The sequence below is a fragment of the Peromyscus eremicus genome, chromosome 16_21, assembly GCF_949786415.1.
Source record: "Peromyscus eremicus chromosome 16_21, PerEre_H2_v1, whole genome shotgun sequence".
Lineage (NCBI taxonomy): Eukaryota > Metazoa > Chordata > Mammalia > Rodentia > Cricetidae > Peromyscus > Peromyscus eremicus.
The window spans coordinates 7,173,542-7,190,677 of NC_081432.1; the positions used below are offsets into that span (position 1 = coordinate 7,173,542).

General features: G+C 43.7%; 1 protein-coding gene across 1 annotated transcript in view; it reads left to right on the plus strand.

Annotated features, from left to right (window-relative positions):
• Dnah8 (dynein axonemal heavy chain 8) overlaps positions 1-17,136 on the plus strand; it is a 239,804-nt gene that overhangs the window by 71,393 nt on the left and 151,275 nt on the right. The window contains 10 exon segments of the mRNA XM_059282134.1: positions 1,883-1,983; positions 4,400-4,537; positions 5,575-5,815; positions 7,749-7,948; positions 9,405-9,558; positions 11,768-11,931; positions 13,537-13,639; positions 15,168-15,272; positions 16,535-16,703; positions 16,954-16,967. Coding sequence (XP_059138117.1) covers positions 1,883-1,983; positions 4,400-4,537; positions 5,575-5,815; positions 7,749-7,948; positions 9,405-9,558; positions 11,768-11,931; positions 13,537-13,639; positions 15,168-15,272; positions 16,535-16,703; positions 16,954-16,967 — 1,389 coding nt within the window.

Genomic DNA, 17,136 nt, shown 5'->3' on the forward strand with positions numbered 1-17,136 from the left:
CCTCCCTCCTCCCTCTTCCCTCCAGGCTGTACATAGAATCTCAATATTGTTAAAAAATGGTTCCTTGACTATGAACTGATACTTTGTCCTATTTCTTAGCATCTCCGTTGATATATAAAGTGAAGAAAATTGGTGGTACAATATATTTTATCAGCATAAGAGTTTGAATATTGGGTAGTCACTTTTTGGCTTACCTTCTATCCTCAGGGTCAATCTTCCTTGTTATATGCATACTCTAAAGCTTCCATGGTCCAGACTGTGTAATATTCCTTGAGTCAGACCAATCATTCATTATCCTTTTCTGTACTCAGATTACTGAGAACATCCTGAGAAAAATAACACGTCCATTTGGATGACGTTCTCTAAATTCATGGAGCGCTCAATGAATTTGCCTTCCACAAGCCCTAAGGAATTCTGTTCTCTGTTTATGTTCCCCTCTTTTACAAACCCTATTTCCTACAGTGGCTATGGAATATTTTTATATTTCCTGTCCCTCCTGTACTCTCAACCATTGAAGGGGGATGATGGTTGGAGAGATGGCTCAGTGGTTAAGAGCTCACTTGCTGCTCCTGCAGGGACCTAGGTTTGGTTCCTAGCACCCATATAGTGATTCAAAACCATCTGTAATTCCAGTTCCAGGGTGTCCAATGGCTTCTTCTGGCCACTTTAGGCACTGCACATACAGTGTATATATGTGCATGTGGACAGACACTTGTACACATAAAATAAAAATAAAGCAGAGATTTGGTTAGGCGTGGTTGTTATCTCTAAGCTGCTAAAATCTGATGGGGACACAGGAGCTAGAGAACACAATTCTGAAGCCACACTGTGAGCGCCGTGATCTAGTTATGGAAACTTGGGATTTGGAAGCAGGGCTATGGGGTTTTCCAGCCCAGATGGGAACTACTGGGACAAGCAGAGAAGGCTCCCTGGAAGAAGAGGCATCTCAGATTGTGGAGGAATAATTAGAGTTAGATAGGGGAAGGAGAATTTACAGTTTGTGTACAGGCTCAACAGTGAGAGGTAAGTGGGGGCATTTAGGGAGATGTTCACTCTGTGGAGAAGGGACTTCCATGGGACTTGTGTGGAGTGCTTATATTGTAACAGGTAGATCACTACTGTTGTATCCATGCCTTGAACATGGTTCATATTTTAGCAGTCAAGTGTATGCTATTCAATTTTTAATTAAAAATATTTTTAAAATGAGGGTGCTTGAGAGTTGGTTCAGCAGTTAAGACCTCTTACTGCTCTTACAGAGGGCCTGAGTTTGGTTCCCAGCACCCACCTCAGGTGGTTCACAACTGCCTGTGACTCTAGCTCTGGGGAATCCATTGCTTCTTCTGGCTTCCACGGGCACTACACACACACACACACATGCACACACGTAGTTAAAAATAAGTCTTAAGAAAGGAAAAGATGTGTGTTACCCTTGGTGTTACTATTGAATCTTTCACTTTATGGGCTCTCTCTTGCATAAAAGAGAAAACAGGCTGGCTCTGTTGTGCTAATGCTTTTCTCACTTTGGAGTCTTTGGGGGAGAGAGAGATTGCTAGTCTAAAGTAGTGAAAAAGCCTGAATTACAGATTTTTAAAATACCATTTTTATTACTTTCAAATGTGCAGACGGGGATTTGAAATATGGCATTTCTGGAGACCACTTAGTTCATTAACGAATGAATTTAATATAAAATAGATGCGTACAGAATGCTTGAAAGTAACTTTCTGAAGCGTTCTGCCTTCCTCTGGTGACTTGGATAAGAATAAATTTGCCCCACAAATCCTTCTTCCCTGTGTATTACCCTTTCTCTCAATTATAATAAATTATACTTTAATGGGATCTGAATTAATTCCATGTCAGTAAAACTTTAAAATCTTTGTTATAGGCCAATTTTGATGATCTATGGAGGAAATTTGTTACATATTCATCTGGGGAACAACTTTTCGGATTACCAGTGACAGACTATGAAGTTTTGCATAGAATCAGGTGAGTTCTGCAAATGCACGAGTGTTCCATGTAAATCAATAAACACTGCCCATATGCAGAAGACATTGCACCTGAATATTCCCCTTATACCTAATATGTCTGACCTATTAGGTGCATACATAATCTCTGTGATGGCTGCTTTCAGCTGTCAACTTGATAGGCTCTAGAATCACTTGGAAGGGGGACCCCAGGCGGCCATGCCCATGGGGAATTGTCAGGCTGACTGACGTGGGAAGACCCTCTCACCCCGGGCAGCCTCATTCCCTAGGCTGGGATCCTAAGACTGAGCGCTGGCACTCATCACTTCCGTCTTCTTGACTGTGGATGCCCTGTGACCAGCTGCCTCATCTTTCTCTCTCTGAAGGACAGTAACCTCCAACTGCGAGCTCAAACAAACAAACAAACAAACAAACAAACAAACCCTTCCTTTCTGGAGGTTCTTTTGCCAGAGTATGTTGTTGCATCAACAGAAAAGTAATATCCATATATAAAAGTGTTCCGGAGAAGCTGGAGAGTCCGTTGCTGTAATTCTGGCCTTGCATAAAGTTAGCTTATGACTTACTTTCTCTTTGTGTCAATTTTGGACAGTATGAGTGAATCAGAGGTACTGCAGTTTTGACCCTAACGCTTGGTTTCTCTTCTAACTACATTTACATCAAGGACGCTCTGCCCCATGGGGTAGACATGGATGTACTGAAATTAGTGGTCAAATCGCTTGCTTGATTTTAAGCAACGTATCTGGGATTTAAGCAAGATACAGTTAATAGAATCTTTTCTCAGAAGCAGTGTTAAGACAGGGGGCCATGGCTCAGGGGTAGAGCACTGGCCTAGCATGGGTGAGGCCCTGGGTTTGATCCCCGGCACTGGGAGGGGGTGGGGCATTACAACTGTGCTTTTAGAGTCTTGGCTGTCGACTTTCATCAGGAGGTAGACAGATGATAAGATGGATGAGTGATTTCGCTGTTTAGGGTAGATGGTTTTATTCTCCTAAAACACCCATCTCTGAGTAGGACCCATTCACTAGTTATGTTAGAATTGCAGGCATCTGGTTCTCATCTATGGTTTATTGAATTAGGCTATAAGGTAGAGTTCTAGAAAATTTTCTCTTTTACACGAGCATTGAGTAATTCTTACGTACACTCTTGGTGTGAGATTCAACATGATAATCTCCATCCAGTATAGCAGGCATGTAGCCATCTGACTCATGGACCATTTTTTTTTTTTCTGAGACAGGGTTTCTTTGTGTAACAGCCTTGGCTGTCCTGGAACTCACTTTGTAGACCAGGCTGGCCTTTGAACTCACAGAGATCTATGCCTGCCTCTGCCTCCTGAGTACTGGGATTAAAGGAGTATACCACTATGACTGGCACATGGACCATTTTTATAATGACATTTTATTTTATTTAAAAATTATGTCACATTTGTTTTTAAGTGTGTGTGTATGTGTACATGCACATGTTTGTACATGTGCCATAGCATGTGTGTGGAGATCAGAGGACAATTTATGAGAGTTGATTATCTCTTTCCACCATGTGAGACCCAAGAACCCAGGGTTCAAACTCAGGCTTAGCTAGAGATAAGTACCTCTGGCTGTGGAGCCATCTTGCAGGCCCCTGAAATCTATCATTCATCATAAATTATCCAGTTTAATGAACTCATATATGTTGTCAATTTGTTTGTATGTTGTTTTAGGAAGACACTGAGTAATTCTGAGTTCTTGGCCATATTAAATAAAGGTTAAACAAGTGAAAGACACAGACATAGTGTCTTCAGAGCTCTGCTCTTACATTTTGTTGAAACATGGCATGCCACCTGAGGGATGATAGAGTACGTTTTCCACTGTGATATCAACCTGTAGGAAATGTAGAAATTCCTTTCTCCTCTTCCTACTTGGCACACATTTGACATCCCTGGGAATAACTTCCAAGGAAAAGTGAAATCATTCTTAGGATCATGGAAAAGAAAAATGATTTAAGAATTTGAAAAATAGGATAATTAAAGCTGGGTGTGATGGTGCACACTTTTAATCCCAGCACTCAGGAGGCAGAGGCAGGGAGATCTCTGTGAGTTCAAGGCCAGCCTGTTCTACAGAGTGAATTCCAGGACAGTGAGAGCTACACAGTGAAACCGTGTCTCAAAAAAAAAAAAAAAAAAAAAAAAAACCAAACACAAAACAACAACAACAACAACAAGGTAACTAACATTGTAGTATGTGGCTTAGCATTAGAAAAGAGTCCAGATTCATCCTTCACAAAATAATCAAAGCATTTGTTAATGCTAAGTGACTCTGTGATATTGGACGCTGTGGGCCTTGACCTTACGGAAGGGACTTTAACAAAGACTCTGTATCGGAAGCCACTACTGCCGTGTGCATCTTGTGTTGAGAGACTTACCACATCATGATTTTGTTCCTCAGAAAAGAACTCAACTTGCTTCAGAAGCTGTATGGACTGTATGATACCGTCATGGGCAGCATCAGTGGTTATTATGAAATACTTTGGGGAGATGTAGACATTGAAAAGATCAATGCGGAGCTTCAGGAGTTCCAGAATAGGTGAGCCTTGGTCACATGAGCTGGCTTTCTTACAGTGTTTATCTTACAAGGCTCCTGTTAGATGGTTTACAAGCTGAGGCTGGAGAGACGGCTCAGGGGTTAAGAGTGCTTCTTGATCTTTCAGAGGACCCAAGTTCAGTTCCTGGCAACCATATCTGGTGGCTCAGAACCATTTGTAATTCCCAACTACATGGCGCCCTCTTCTTATCTCCCTGGGTACTGCATGCATATGGTGCACACATGCCCACATATAGACACCCCCCCCCCCCCCCCGCATAATTAAAAATAAATCTTAAAAAAAAAGGTATTTCAGGGGCTGGAGAGTTGGCTCAGCAATCAAATGCACTAGCTATTCTTCCAAAGGACCTGGGTTCTATTCTGAGCACCCACATGATAGCTTACAACCATCTTCAGTTCCAGGGGATCCGATATCCTCTTCTGGCCTTCCTGGACATGAGGTACATAAGTAGTACAGAGACATACATGCAAGCAAAATACTCATACACATAAAATAAAAATTAGAAGAAAAGATGTAGGCAAACTTTTCTTTCCTGCCTACCAGTTCCCGAATAACTGACACAGAGACTTAGTGTTAATTATAAATCCTCAGCTGATAGCTCAGGCTTATTACTCACTAACTCTTACAACTTAAATTAACCCACTTCTATTAGTCCACATCCTGCCACATGGCGTTACCTCTCTTTCATCTTGCACCTCCTGTTTCCTCTCCATGTCAGGCAGGGGACTCCTACTCCGCCCTTCTTCTTCCCAGTGTTCTTAGCCTGGCTCTCCCACCTAGCCTTATCCTGTCCAGCTATTGGCCATTCAGCTTCTTTATTTAACCACTCAGAGCGACATATTGTTACACAGAGTAAAGGAATATTCCACAAAATAAAAAGATGCTTCACATACTACTTTATTGCTGTCTGTTCGTAACACTTTTTTCAAAGGGGGGAAAACACCTTTCTTCAAAACCAAAACCAACAAAACAATAACTGTACAGGTGAGAATCTTTCCCCCCTTTTTCTTCCCGAAAGATGTCGGAAACTTCCCAAAGGACTGAAAGATTGGCAGGCTTTTCTGGACCTCAAAAAGAGAATTGACGATTTCAGTGAGTCGTGTCCTCTCCTGGAAATGATGACCAATAAAGCGATGAAGCAGAGGCACTGGGACCGCATCTCCGAGCTCACGGGCACCCCGTTCGACGTGGAATCCGATTCGTTTTGTCTGAGAAATATCATGGAAGCACCGCTCCTGAAGAATAAGGATGACATTGAGGTGGGTAAGAGAATGAGGTGTCGGTGGGCTGTTAAGGAATGTTGTCTTTTTCTTTTCTGAGCCTTCTCAAGTGAACATTTGATTTTTAATTATGTGTTCGCATGTGATGGGCTCTGTGTGGGTATGTGCACTTGAGTGTAAGTGTCTATAGAAACCAGAAGAGGGCGTCAGATCCCCTGGAGCTGGAGTTAGAGGTGGTTCTGAGCTGCCTGGTGTGGGTGGAGTGAACCACTGAGCCGTCTCTCTAGCTCGGGCATTTATTTTATCTTTACTTTTTACACATCATTTCAGGTATCTGTGGAAGAGAGAGTGAGGATTCAATACATGTATAGAATGTGGCATGGTCAGGATAGGGCACTTCATGTGTCTGTCTATCTCTGTCATTTCCTTGTGTGTATGGCCTTCAAGTCCCCCTTTCCTGGTTCTTCATTAGGTACACAATGCCATTGTGGAGAATGGTCACTCACCTTGCTCTGCTGTGTGACAGTAGGGCTCCTGTCTCCTGTCCCCCTTCCTGCCTGCAGCAACCACTCTTTTGTCATCTGCTTTACTTTGTCATAGCATCAACCTAAGAGAGAGCCTGTGCCCGGCTTCCCTTCCTGCATGGCTTACACAGATTTTGGAATTGTTTTTAAGATTTATCTTATACAGCTGTATATACGGATGTCTGTGTGTGGGTATGCGCACAGGATTGCCAGTGCGCACAGAGAACAGAAGAGGACATCGGATTCCCTGGAGCTGGAGTCCCAGGCAGTTGTGACCCATATGATGTGGGTTCTGGGGATTGAACTCGGGTCCTCTGCAAGAGCGGTACCTGCTTTTACCTGCCTTGCCATCTCTCCAGCACCAGCGTTTTTTTTTTTTTTTTTTTTTTTTTGATTCATGTGTTTGTGTGTTTTGAGATTAGGGTCTCACTTATATAGCTCTGGCTGTCCTGGAACTCATTTTATAGACCAGGGTGGCCTCAAACTCACAGAGTTCCAGCTGCTTTTCCCTCCCAAGTGTGCCGCCATGCCCAGCCTTGATTTCTTGATTCTTAAATGTTGTTTTGCCCTCTATATTTCTTGAAAAAGGAGAGCTTGAACTTTTATTTACTCTTTCAAAATAGCTTGTCTAGATAGTGTGTTTGTTACGTTTGTTGAGGAATAGTGGAAGGTAAAGTTGGAAAATTGCCACGCCCATAAGGGATAGACAACATGTTAGAGACACAGAGCTAGTCAGTTAGAATTGTGGGCATATGCTTGGGCCAATAAGAGTAAGGCAGTTGTGAGGAATTTGAAAAACATTAATCATGTAGACTAAGGTGTACAGGGTTTCTGAAGTACACCAATGAAAAGGTGTACTTCAAAAAAACCAAAGTTTATGGTATTTGTATATGATGTTCTTGGTGAATTCCTCAGGATGCTTTGTCCAAATTTTTAAGTCAATGATTTTTTTTTTTGCTAAGTCTATTTTGAGTTGAAATTTTAAAATGGTATTGTAGTTTTCCTTTCCCATACTTTAAAAAAAATATATATATATATATATATATATATATATATATATATATATATATAAAATTTTTAGTGTGTGTGTGTGTGTGTGTGTGTGTGTGTGTGTGTCCATGGTGAGCCTGGGGAAGTCACAGAACAACTTCCAGGAGTTGGTTCTTTCCTTCCACCAGGTGAGCTCCAGGAGCCTGGGCTGCCATCATCAGGCTTGGCCGCAAGCGCCTTTAGCTGCTGAGCCCTCTCACCTGTCTGCCTTCTCTAGATTTTTTTTTCGTTGGTTCCGATGGGAACCCGCAGTGTGGGAACTTTGGCTTTCTCAGCTACGAGTTAACTCACTGAGCAAAGGCGGCCCCTGATCCCTTCCCTGCTGCAAGTGCTGTGATTTTTCTGGTGCATGTGATTTGCAGCTGAGAAGGCCATGGCTCTCCCCTCTTCCTTTGAAGGATATCTGCATATCTGCCATTAAGGAGAAGGACATCGAAGCCAAGCTGACGCAGGTGATTGAGAACTGGACCAACCAAAACCTGAGTTTTGCAGCATTTAAGGGGAAAGGCGAGCTCCTGCTCAAAGGGACGGAGTCCGGAGAAATTATCACTCTGATGGAGGACAGCTTGATGGTCTTAGGTTCCTTGCTGAGCAACAGGTAATTTTATCATTCACAGGTAAGATTTAAATTTGGGATCTAGCATCATAAACTACCAGGTAAACACCCTAATTTTGTAGCTGGGGCCTTAGATCAGATTCTGCCCTACCTTTCATGCTTTTTTGTACCTGTCTGCACAAAGTGTCTGCTTTCCTTAGGAGCCATGGCCACGCCATCTCTCTTCGGTCTTCGGAGATACCGACTCTCCTATTTTTCCAGGGTGCAGGCGATCAGACTTGTTAGCACCAACACTGGCAGCTTAACAAGTATTATGCTCCCTATCAAGATGGCCTCTCCTTATCTCTATTTAGTCATTCCTTGTTCTAGTTGTCACCCAGTGAGAGCATTTGTAGCCTCAGCCCTTGTAGCTGATCGCAATATTTGTTCTTTTTTTTTAATATTATGTGTACGTGTTTATCAGTCTGTGTGTATACCACATGTATACAGGTGTCCATGGAGTCCAGAAGAGTATATTGAATCCTCTGGAACTGGAGTTACAGATGGTTGGGAACCATCTAACGTGCGTGTTGGTAGCTAAACTCAGGTCTTCTACAAGAGCAGCCAGTGCTCTTAACCCCTGAGCTGTCTCTCCAGTTCTGGTAGTTCTTGACTGTGCTCTCCCTTACATCCCTACACCACAGCTCCGTCATCAATAGAGGTCAATGTCCAGGGAGCATGAGCATTCTAACGCTCTGAGATGGGACCCCTGGCTAATGACTGGTAGCCAGCCTGACCTCTGGCCCCAGCCTGTGTTTGGATATGTGTAATCTCTAAAGATCCTGGGTCAGGGAATGGTGGCTTGGATGTGTTGAGGTAAAGATCCACGGTTTGACTCTGAGTACGCCTAGCAAAGGTGACGGTATCATAACCGTTGGTTCCTAAGTTCAGGGCTGGTGATTCTCATAGATCACTGCAGATTTGCCATGCTGACTTTCATGGCTAGCAACCTCTTGAAAACAGGCTGTGGGCTGACCTGAGGAATGGCAGCTGCCAAGGGATTCTGGTCTTTGGTTTGAGCATTTGTAGCCTCAATGCTCCTAGCTAATTGCAGGAGTTTTTGTTTTTTGTTTTTTTGTTTTTTTCAAATAGATGTGTATCAATGTGTATTTGTGTGTATGTCACATGTATGCAGGTGCCCAGGAAGCTAGAGGAGAGCACTGGGTTTGAATCCTTGATTCTTATACTTACTTGCACGTAACCTGGTAAAATATACTTATGACACCATAAAACTCAGTGTTTTCACCTTTCTCCGGGAGGAGAAGTCAACTGAGAATCGGTTTCCAGCACTGCACAGGGCCCTGCTAGCGGGTACATGGTTGTTTGAGAAATTCCTTGTTCTGGGAGACCCTCCTCCCAGATATCTGTGAAGCACCAAATGTGTCTGCAAATCCTACCCCACCAGCCACAGACCATCCTCACTGCAGTCAGAAACATGCTTCATATTCTTTGTTTTCAGATATAACGCTCCGTTTAAAAAGAATATCCAGAACTGGGTGTTTAAGTTGTCCACTTCCTCGGATATCATTGAAGAGTGGCTGGTGGTACAGAACCTGTGGGTCTATCTTGAAGCCGTCTTTGTAGGTGGGGACATCGCCAAACAGCTGCCTCAGGTAAATAGAGCTTTTGGGCCGGGCAGTGGTGGCGCATGCCTTTGATCCCAGCACTCGGGAGGCAGAGCCAGGCGGATCTCTGTGAGTTCGAGGCCAGCCTGGGCTACAGAGCGAGATCCAGGACAGGCACCAAAACTACACAGAGAAACCCTGTCTTGAAAAACCAAAAAAAAAAAAAAAAAAAAAGAGCTTTTGCAGTTATTTATAAAATGATTAGGTGAGCTGGGCCTGATGGTGCTGGCCTGTGATCTCAGCTGCTCAGGAGTGTGAGGCAGGGGAATTGTAAGTGTACAGTGCTTGCCTAGCATTCATGAAACCCTAGGTCCAATCCCTGTTACTATTAAAAAAAATATCTGGTGTCATTTATGTCTTTGTGAAAATCTTCCCAAAGATAAATGGTCAAGTCTTAATTTTTTTTTTACATTTTATTTATTATGTGTGTATATGAATGTGTGCGTGCACACATGACATGCTACACATATCCTGGGTGAGTCAATTCTCTGCTTCTACCATGTGGGTCCTGGAGACTGAACCTTCATCATACTGCTTGATGTCAGCCATCTTTACACACTGACCGTCTCTCTGGTTCATACGGTCAAGTCTTCATAAATCGTGTCAGGGTTGGCAAACTATGGCCCAGACACTTGTTTAAAAAGAAAGTTATAGGTTTGAGAGATGGCTCAGCTATTAAGAGCACACACTGCTCTTGTAGAAGACCGGAGTTCATTCCTAACACCCACATTAGGTGGCTCCCAACTGCCTGTTACTCCAGCTCCAGGGGACTCCATGTCCTCTTCTAGCTTCCATAGGCCCTCATGTCCACATAATTAAATTTAAAAATAATTTTAAATAAAGTTTTATTGGGACACAGACTCACAGGGTACTGGTTTCTAATTTACACTAGTAGAAAGAAGAAAAGCTGTAGTTTCCAATGGTGAAGTCTTGAGGTTGAGTAGGTTAACATACATTCAAACAGAGTACCACCAGACTATTGTTTCCATCTCTTGTACTAATCTGAGAATAGTAGTATTATAGTAGTATTAAAATTAGTCTATGTTCAGTTAAGCACACATTAACAATTAATAAACCCAGTGCTAGCAGGTCAGGAATATACAGTGCAGAAAAAAGACACAGTATTAGAAATACGTATAGAAACATCTCCATCTGGAGCCTTTTAAATAGGCCGAGGATGTGGCTCTGTTAGTACAGTGTTTGCCAAACACTCATGGAGCTCTGGGTTCAATTCCTAGTAGCACATAAGCTGTGCGTGGTGGTGCAGGCCTGCAACCCCAGCATGTAGGAGGTGCAGTCAGGAGGGTGAGAAATCGTGGTGAGTTCGAAGCCAGCTGTAGGTGTCGTGAGAACATCATGTCTCCAAAAAAAAGGGAAGAAAAAAGAAAAAAAAAGTCAATAACAAATAGTTTACTCTTAAGGTAACTTTCCTGTTAAATAGTTAAGCCTGCTCATCCTAAATTTGTCTGTTCATAGACAGGCTCTCTGCAGATTATAAATCAAAGATAAAAAGTATGAAAATGGTTCATTTCTCTTTGCAACACATGTTGTTTTGGAACCTAACACTAAAGTCTATTTTTTTAATTAGAAAATGGCATTTTAGAAAGAGAAAAAAATTATGCCGGTTTCCAGAGGCATTTTTTTTTTTTTGCAGTTGAACGAAAAACTTAATATCATCCACGGCACCTAGGAAATTTTTATTTGCAAGTATGTAAATGAAGCTTTGTTTTGTGATTTCAGCCTTCCCTCCTCTTTGCCGCCTCCCCCACCCCCAGGCAATGTGGGGCTGTGATTATTCCAAGGACTGTGAGATCAAATTATCTTCCTTGCCTCTTCAGTTTGCTCATCAAACCAAAACACCTGGGGTGCCGAAAGACTAGGTTTGAACTTTAAGTTGATAGCTCGGCGAATTAATCATGTGGCACTTCAGAACTATATTAAATGCAAGGAAACAAATAAGTGATAAACCCCATTGCGATCAAGCAGCATTTAATAAGCGGCTTTACAGGTTCAGGGTCTCCTCGTTCTTCAGAATTAATTCAGAGGAAGAATATATATATTTGCTGCTGTTTAAATGCTGTCGCCTGAGATGAACACAGGCCGGGTCTGAAGCATTGAAAGGAGTCACAAAGTGAAGCTCTTGCTCTTTTCAATCACCTCAATGCTAATCTTTACCCAACTATGGGTTTGTTTTTAGGAAGCCAAACGCTTCCAGAATATTGACAAGGCATGGATAAAAATCATGCAGCGAGCTCACGAGAACCCCAATGTGATCAGCTGCTGCGTCGGGGACGAGACCATGGGACAACTTTTGCCTCACCTACACGAGCAGCTGGAAGTCTGTCAGAAGTCCCTCACAGGGTGAGAGTCGGTCCTCTGGACGTCCTGCTTCCTCCCAAACCACTCACTTAGTTCTGTCTGCCTTTCAGGTTTTTCTAGGAATGGTTCAACTGGAAATAGTACTCTCATAGTCCCATACATTCGATTTCCCAGTAAGAACGGCATGGGATGGGTGGGCTCAAACGCTGTGTCAGCCTCCTGGGGCTCTGTGCCCAACACCACAGACTGATGGCTTAAAGCACCAGACGTTCATTCTGTCCCAGGTCTGGTAGCAACAAGTGTGAAATCAAGGTGTCGGCTTCCCTTAGAGCTTGTGACAGAGCTGTGGTGGCTTCTGAGGCTTGTGTCATAACCCTGATGTGTGTGTCTTCATGTGGCCTTCATTTCTTCTGTTCTTTTATGAGGGCACTTGTTATTGAGTAGACGGTATTTAGGACGTTGCTTCCTTGGGATCATGGGGGGCATACACTCAAACACAAATGGTTATCTTTTAAAAAAAGATCTTTAAATTCATTATACTCTCAGAGGACCTTCTTTCCAAATAAAGTTCCATTTACAGATTCCAGGGTATGTAGACTTCTCTTTTAGGGGATTGGATTGAACCCACTTTGGGCTTGGAGTAGACTATGCAGTAAGAAAAGAGCTGGCCAGACAAATGTGTGGATAGTTTTTTCCCCAAAGACGTTTCTGGAAGCTTTTGAAAACTGATGGTTGTGGTGTCACATGCTGGTAGGATTTGCTGAAGGAGGCAGAGGCAGGAGGATCATAAGATGGAGGCCAGCCTGGGCTACACATTAAAAAAAAAAAAGGCCGGTCGTGGTGGCCCACGCCTTTAATCCCAGCACTCAGGAGGCAGAGGCACAAGGATCTCTGTGAACTTGAGGCCAGCCTGGTCTACAAAGTGAGTTCCAGGATAACCAGGGCTATTAACACAGAGAAACCCTGTCTCAACCTGCAGCCCCCCCTCCCCCCCCAAATTAAAGCAGAGTTCACTCTCAATTTCTATTTAGAATATGGTGATGACATGTCCTGGTTTGGCCAGGTTTGTCCCTCTGTTCCAGCTTCATGGGTAGATGGCCTCCATTCATCCTCAGAATGTCCTGGGTTGGAGATAATATCATCTCAAATTTAAACCATGAAGTGCCCAGTACTCTGACCAAGGTTCTTAAGAGGGCTCCAGATGAGGAAGCAGATGGTGACAGTTGAGAGGTGACCGTGCTCCCTCCCTTATCACTTTGAAGCCCTCTTGTCTCCCTGGTGGACTTTGGTTCTCACCAAATAGCCCAGAGGCCAATAGGAAATGTCTGTTGGTATTTGCTATTCTCTTATTGGCCAAAACAAACAAACCAAAACAAACACACAAACAAACAAAAAACCCAAAGGTGGGCTGGAGAGATGGCTCAGCGGTTAAGAGCACTGGCTGCTCTTTCAGAGGACCTGGGTTCAATTCCCAGCACCCACTTGACAGCTCACATCTGTCTGTAACTCTAGTTCCAGGGGATCCGACACCCTCACATCCATGCATACAGGCAAAACACCAATGCATATGAAGTAAAAGTGAATAAATAAATAAATAAATAAAACCCTGAAGGGATCACTCGGTAAGATGCTTTTAACCGTTTGAAGGTATTTGGAGAAGAAGCGGTTGTTGTTTCCAAGGTTCTTCTTCGTCTCTGATCCGGTTCTGCTGGAAATCCTCGGACAGGCCAGTGACTCCCACACCATACAGGTACGACCTGAGCATCCTGGGGTGAGTTGCTTTGTCTGTGGGATATGCAATCAAGAACAAATATAGAAGCCGGGCAGTTGTGGCGCACGCCTTTAATCCCAGCACTTGGGAGGCAGAGCCAGGTGGATCTCTGTGAGTTCGAGGCCAGCCTGATCTACAGAGTGAGATCCAGGACAGGCACCAAAACTACACAGAGAAACCCTGTCTCGAAAAACAATAGATAGATAGATAATAAATTAAAAAAAAAAAAAACAGAAATAGAGTCAACATCCTAACAGTGCAAGGCAAGAAGGATGAGTAATCCAAAATCATTATGCTGTAGCTGGGAGGATGGTAAAGTGGCTTGCCATATAAACACAAGGACCCAAGTTCAATCCCCAGGACCTACATTAAAAAAAAAAAAAAAAGCCCATGCATAGTGGTGCATGCTTCTAATACCAGTGCCGTGGAGGCAGAAAGGGGCAGACCCCTAGGATTCTCTGGTTAGTTAGCCTAGCTGGCTCAGTGAATTCCAGGCCCTGTTTCACTGTACTAGGTAGATCGTGCTTGAGGAATGACATGAAATATTCTGAGAACCCCCTACAGCACACATGCATATGCATTGATGCATATCTGCACACACACATACACGATGATAAAATATCCTATCTTGTATGGTCTTGGAGCCCATTGGCTTCACACAGTCCAATGGAGGTGGTGTGCAACACTCCCTGGTCACTAACCATGTGGTTTCACCAAGCTCTTGGTTTTCTCATGTCTTGGTTTCCTTACCTGTAACATGTGAGAGCTGGGAAAAGAGAAGACAGCTGAGAGAGAAAGTGAGAGGCCTGTACCTGGCAGAGAAGCAGACTGGGATGGTGTGGTTCAGTCTTCATGTGGAGAGCACACAGGGATGGTTACTGGGCTGGTCTGTAGTATAAGAAATGGCATTTGCTGGACTGCAGACAGTATCATAGGATTTTAAAAAGTGGGCCAGAGTTGGTTGTCATCGTTTACACCTTCAATCCCAGCACTCAGGAGGCTGAGGCAAGAGGAACAGAGTTCAGGATCAGTCTGGACTACATACTGAGTTCCAAGCTAACGTGAACTGTTTTCAGCAAACATGGGCCTTTAAGTTAATCAAGGGTTGTAGTAGTCTCTATTGCTGGTTTTTTTCCCCATTTTGTTTTTAGTTTTGAGCTAAGAAAGTAAATTCTCTTGTGTCTCATGAAGAGAGGAAAAATACTAAGGCTTTATGCTTTAAAAATGATCTTGTTTATATTTTTGTGTGCATGTGCACATATGGATGCAGTATCTCTGCGGGCCAGAAGAGGGCACCAGAGCCCCTGGAGCTGGAGTTCCAGGTGGTTGTGAGCTGCCCAGTGTGGATGCTGGGAACTGATCTTGGGCATTGTGGAAGGACGGGAGATTGCTCTTAGCTGTTGAGCTGTCTCTCTGGCCTCTCCTAAGGCGTTAAAAAGGCATCTGGGCAGTGTATGGGTTCGGCCCCCGTGTATGATGTTTTGGCTCTGCCTTGTGTCTCTTACAGCCACATCTCCCTGCAGTGTCTGACAACATAAATGAGGTGACGTTTCATGCGAAAGACTACGACCGAATGATGGCTGTTATATCAAGAGAAGGAGAAAAAATTATGGTAATTTATTTATTTATTTAAATTTGTTATTAGAATTTCCTTGAGGACTTAGGTTGAGGAGAGTGCAATTCACTTATGAACAAGGGATGTGGGGGGTAGGGCGAGTGACCTTGGTTTCTAATTCTAGAGCTCCTGTTTTGTTATGAGTTAGTGTAGATACATCATTTAACTTCCTGAGACTCGTTTTTATCACCAATAGCATTAGAGTTTAGACTACACGGTCTCTATAGTCTCTCCTAGTCACATTTTTAACTTACTTCACCCATGCTTTCAACATTTTGCATAGAGAGCTGGAGAGATGGCCCTGTGGTGATATTTTGTTTGTACCCTAACAAATAAAATTTGCCTGAAGATCATAGGACAGTGCCAGCCGCTAGATTAAACATAGAGGCCGGGCAGTGGTGGCACACACCTGAGATCCCTCTGGATCTCTGTGAGTTCAAAGCCACCCTGGACTACACGAGATTAACCCAGTCTAAAAGAGAAACAGAGCCAGGCAGTGGTGGCACACACCTTTAATCCAGTACTTGGCTGTCAGATGCCATTAATCCCAGCACTAGGAAGGCTGAGAGAGACAGGAAGTGATATGGCTGGGTGGAGAAAGGCGGGAGGAGACAGAAACTCAAACCCCTTTCTGCTGAGGCCTCAGGGGCATTCAGTCTGAGGATTTGTGGAGACAGGATTTTCCCTTTTTGGCCTGAGGATTGGGTAATGGTGAGAATTTCTCTAGTGGCTTGTTCCTCTGCTTCTCTGATCTTTCAGTATTTACCTCAATATCTGGCTCCGGGTTTTTTATTATAAGATCAATTAGGATTCGTGCTACATGGCCCAGTGGTTAAGAATGTCTGCTGCTCTTCTAGAGGATTTGAGTGTGGTACCCAGCACACGTATCAGGTGGATCATAACCGCCTATAACTCCAGTTCCAGGAGATCCAACACCCTCTTCTGGCCTCCTTGGGCACCCACATGCATGTAGTGCGTACACACACACACACACACACACAACACACACACACACACACACGGTGGGTGGGGGGGGAGAGAGAAACAAAAAATACAAACGATAAAGCTGCATGGATGAGTGCACTCATTTGAATACATATAGGCACATACATGCATGCAGTGCTCCCACAAAATAAACTAATAAACAGTTGATGTAAAAGAAGAGCTTATTCTGCGTTACTGTGCTAGGATTTATCAAGGGTGCCAATTTGTAAAAATACCATACTCCTATTTGTTACATCTTTATAATTCTTTTTCAGTTGGATACTCCGGTGATGGCCAAAGGTCCCGTAGAGATTTGGCTTCTGGACTTGCTAAAAGTACAGATGTCGTCATTACATAACATAATCCGCTCCGCCTTCTACCAAATCAGCGATTCAGGATTTCTCCTGTTGCCTTTCCTCCACCACTTCCCAGCCCAGGTGAGGTGCTCACTGTTCTCCAGTGATGGAAAGATGTGGGAATAGAGGGGGGCCCGTGCTTATCCCGATAGTGTAGGGGCTGCTGTAGTTCTACTCACCTTCAAGTTTACCCCGTTCCGTGCCATGCGACCCATCTCCTAGTAGGGAGCTGTGGTCTCATCTCAGTTTTTCAGTGTAGCCCTGGCTGTCCTGGTACTCACTCTGTTGACCAGGCTGGCCTCGAACTCAGAGAGATCTGCCTGTCTCTGCTTCCTGAGTGCTGGGATTAAAGGTGTGTGTGAGACCTCGCCCAGCCTCTCATTCTTAAGGACACATGCCAAGACTCAGACAGCAAATGGAAATTTTCATCTTATAGATCAGTGGTTCTCAAACTCTGGGTCACGACCCCTTTGGGGGTGTTGCATGTCAGACATTTGCAGTTGTGAATTAGCAACAAAAAT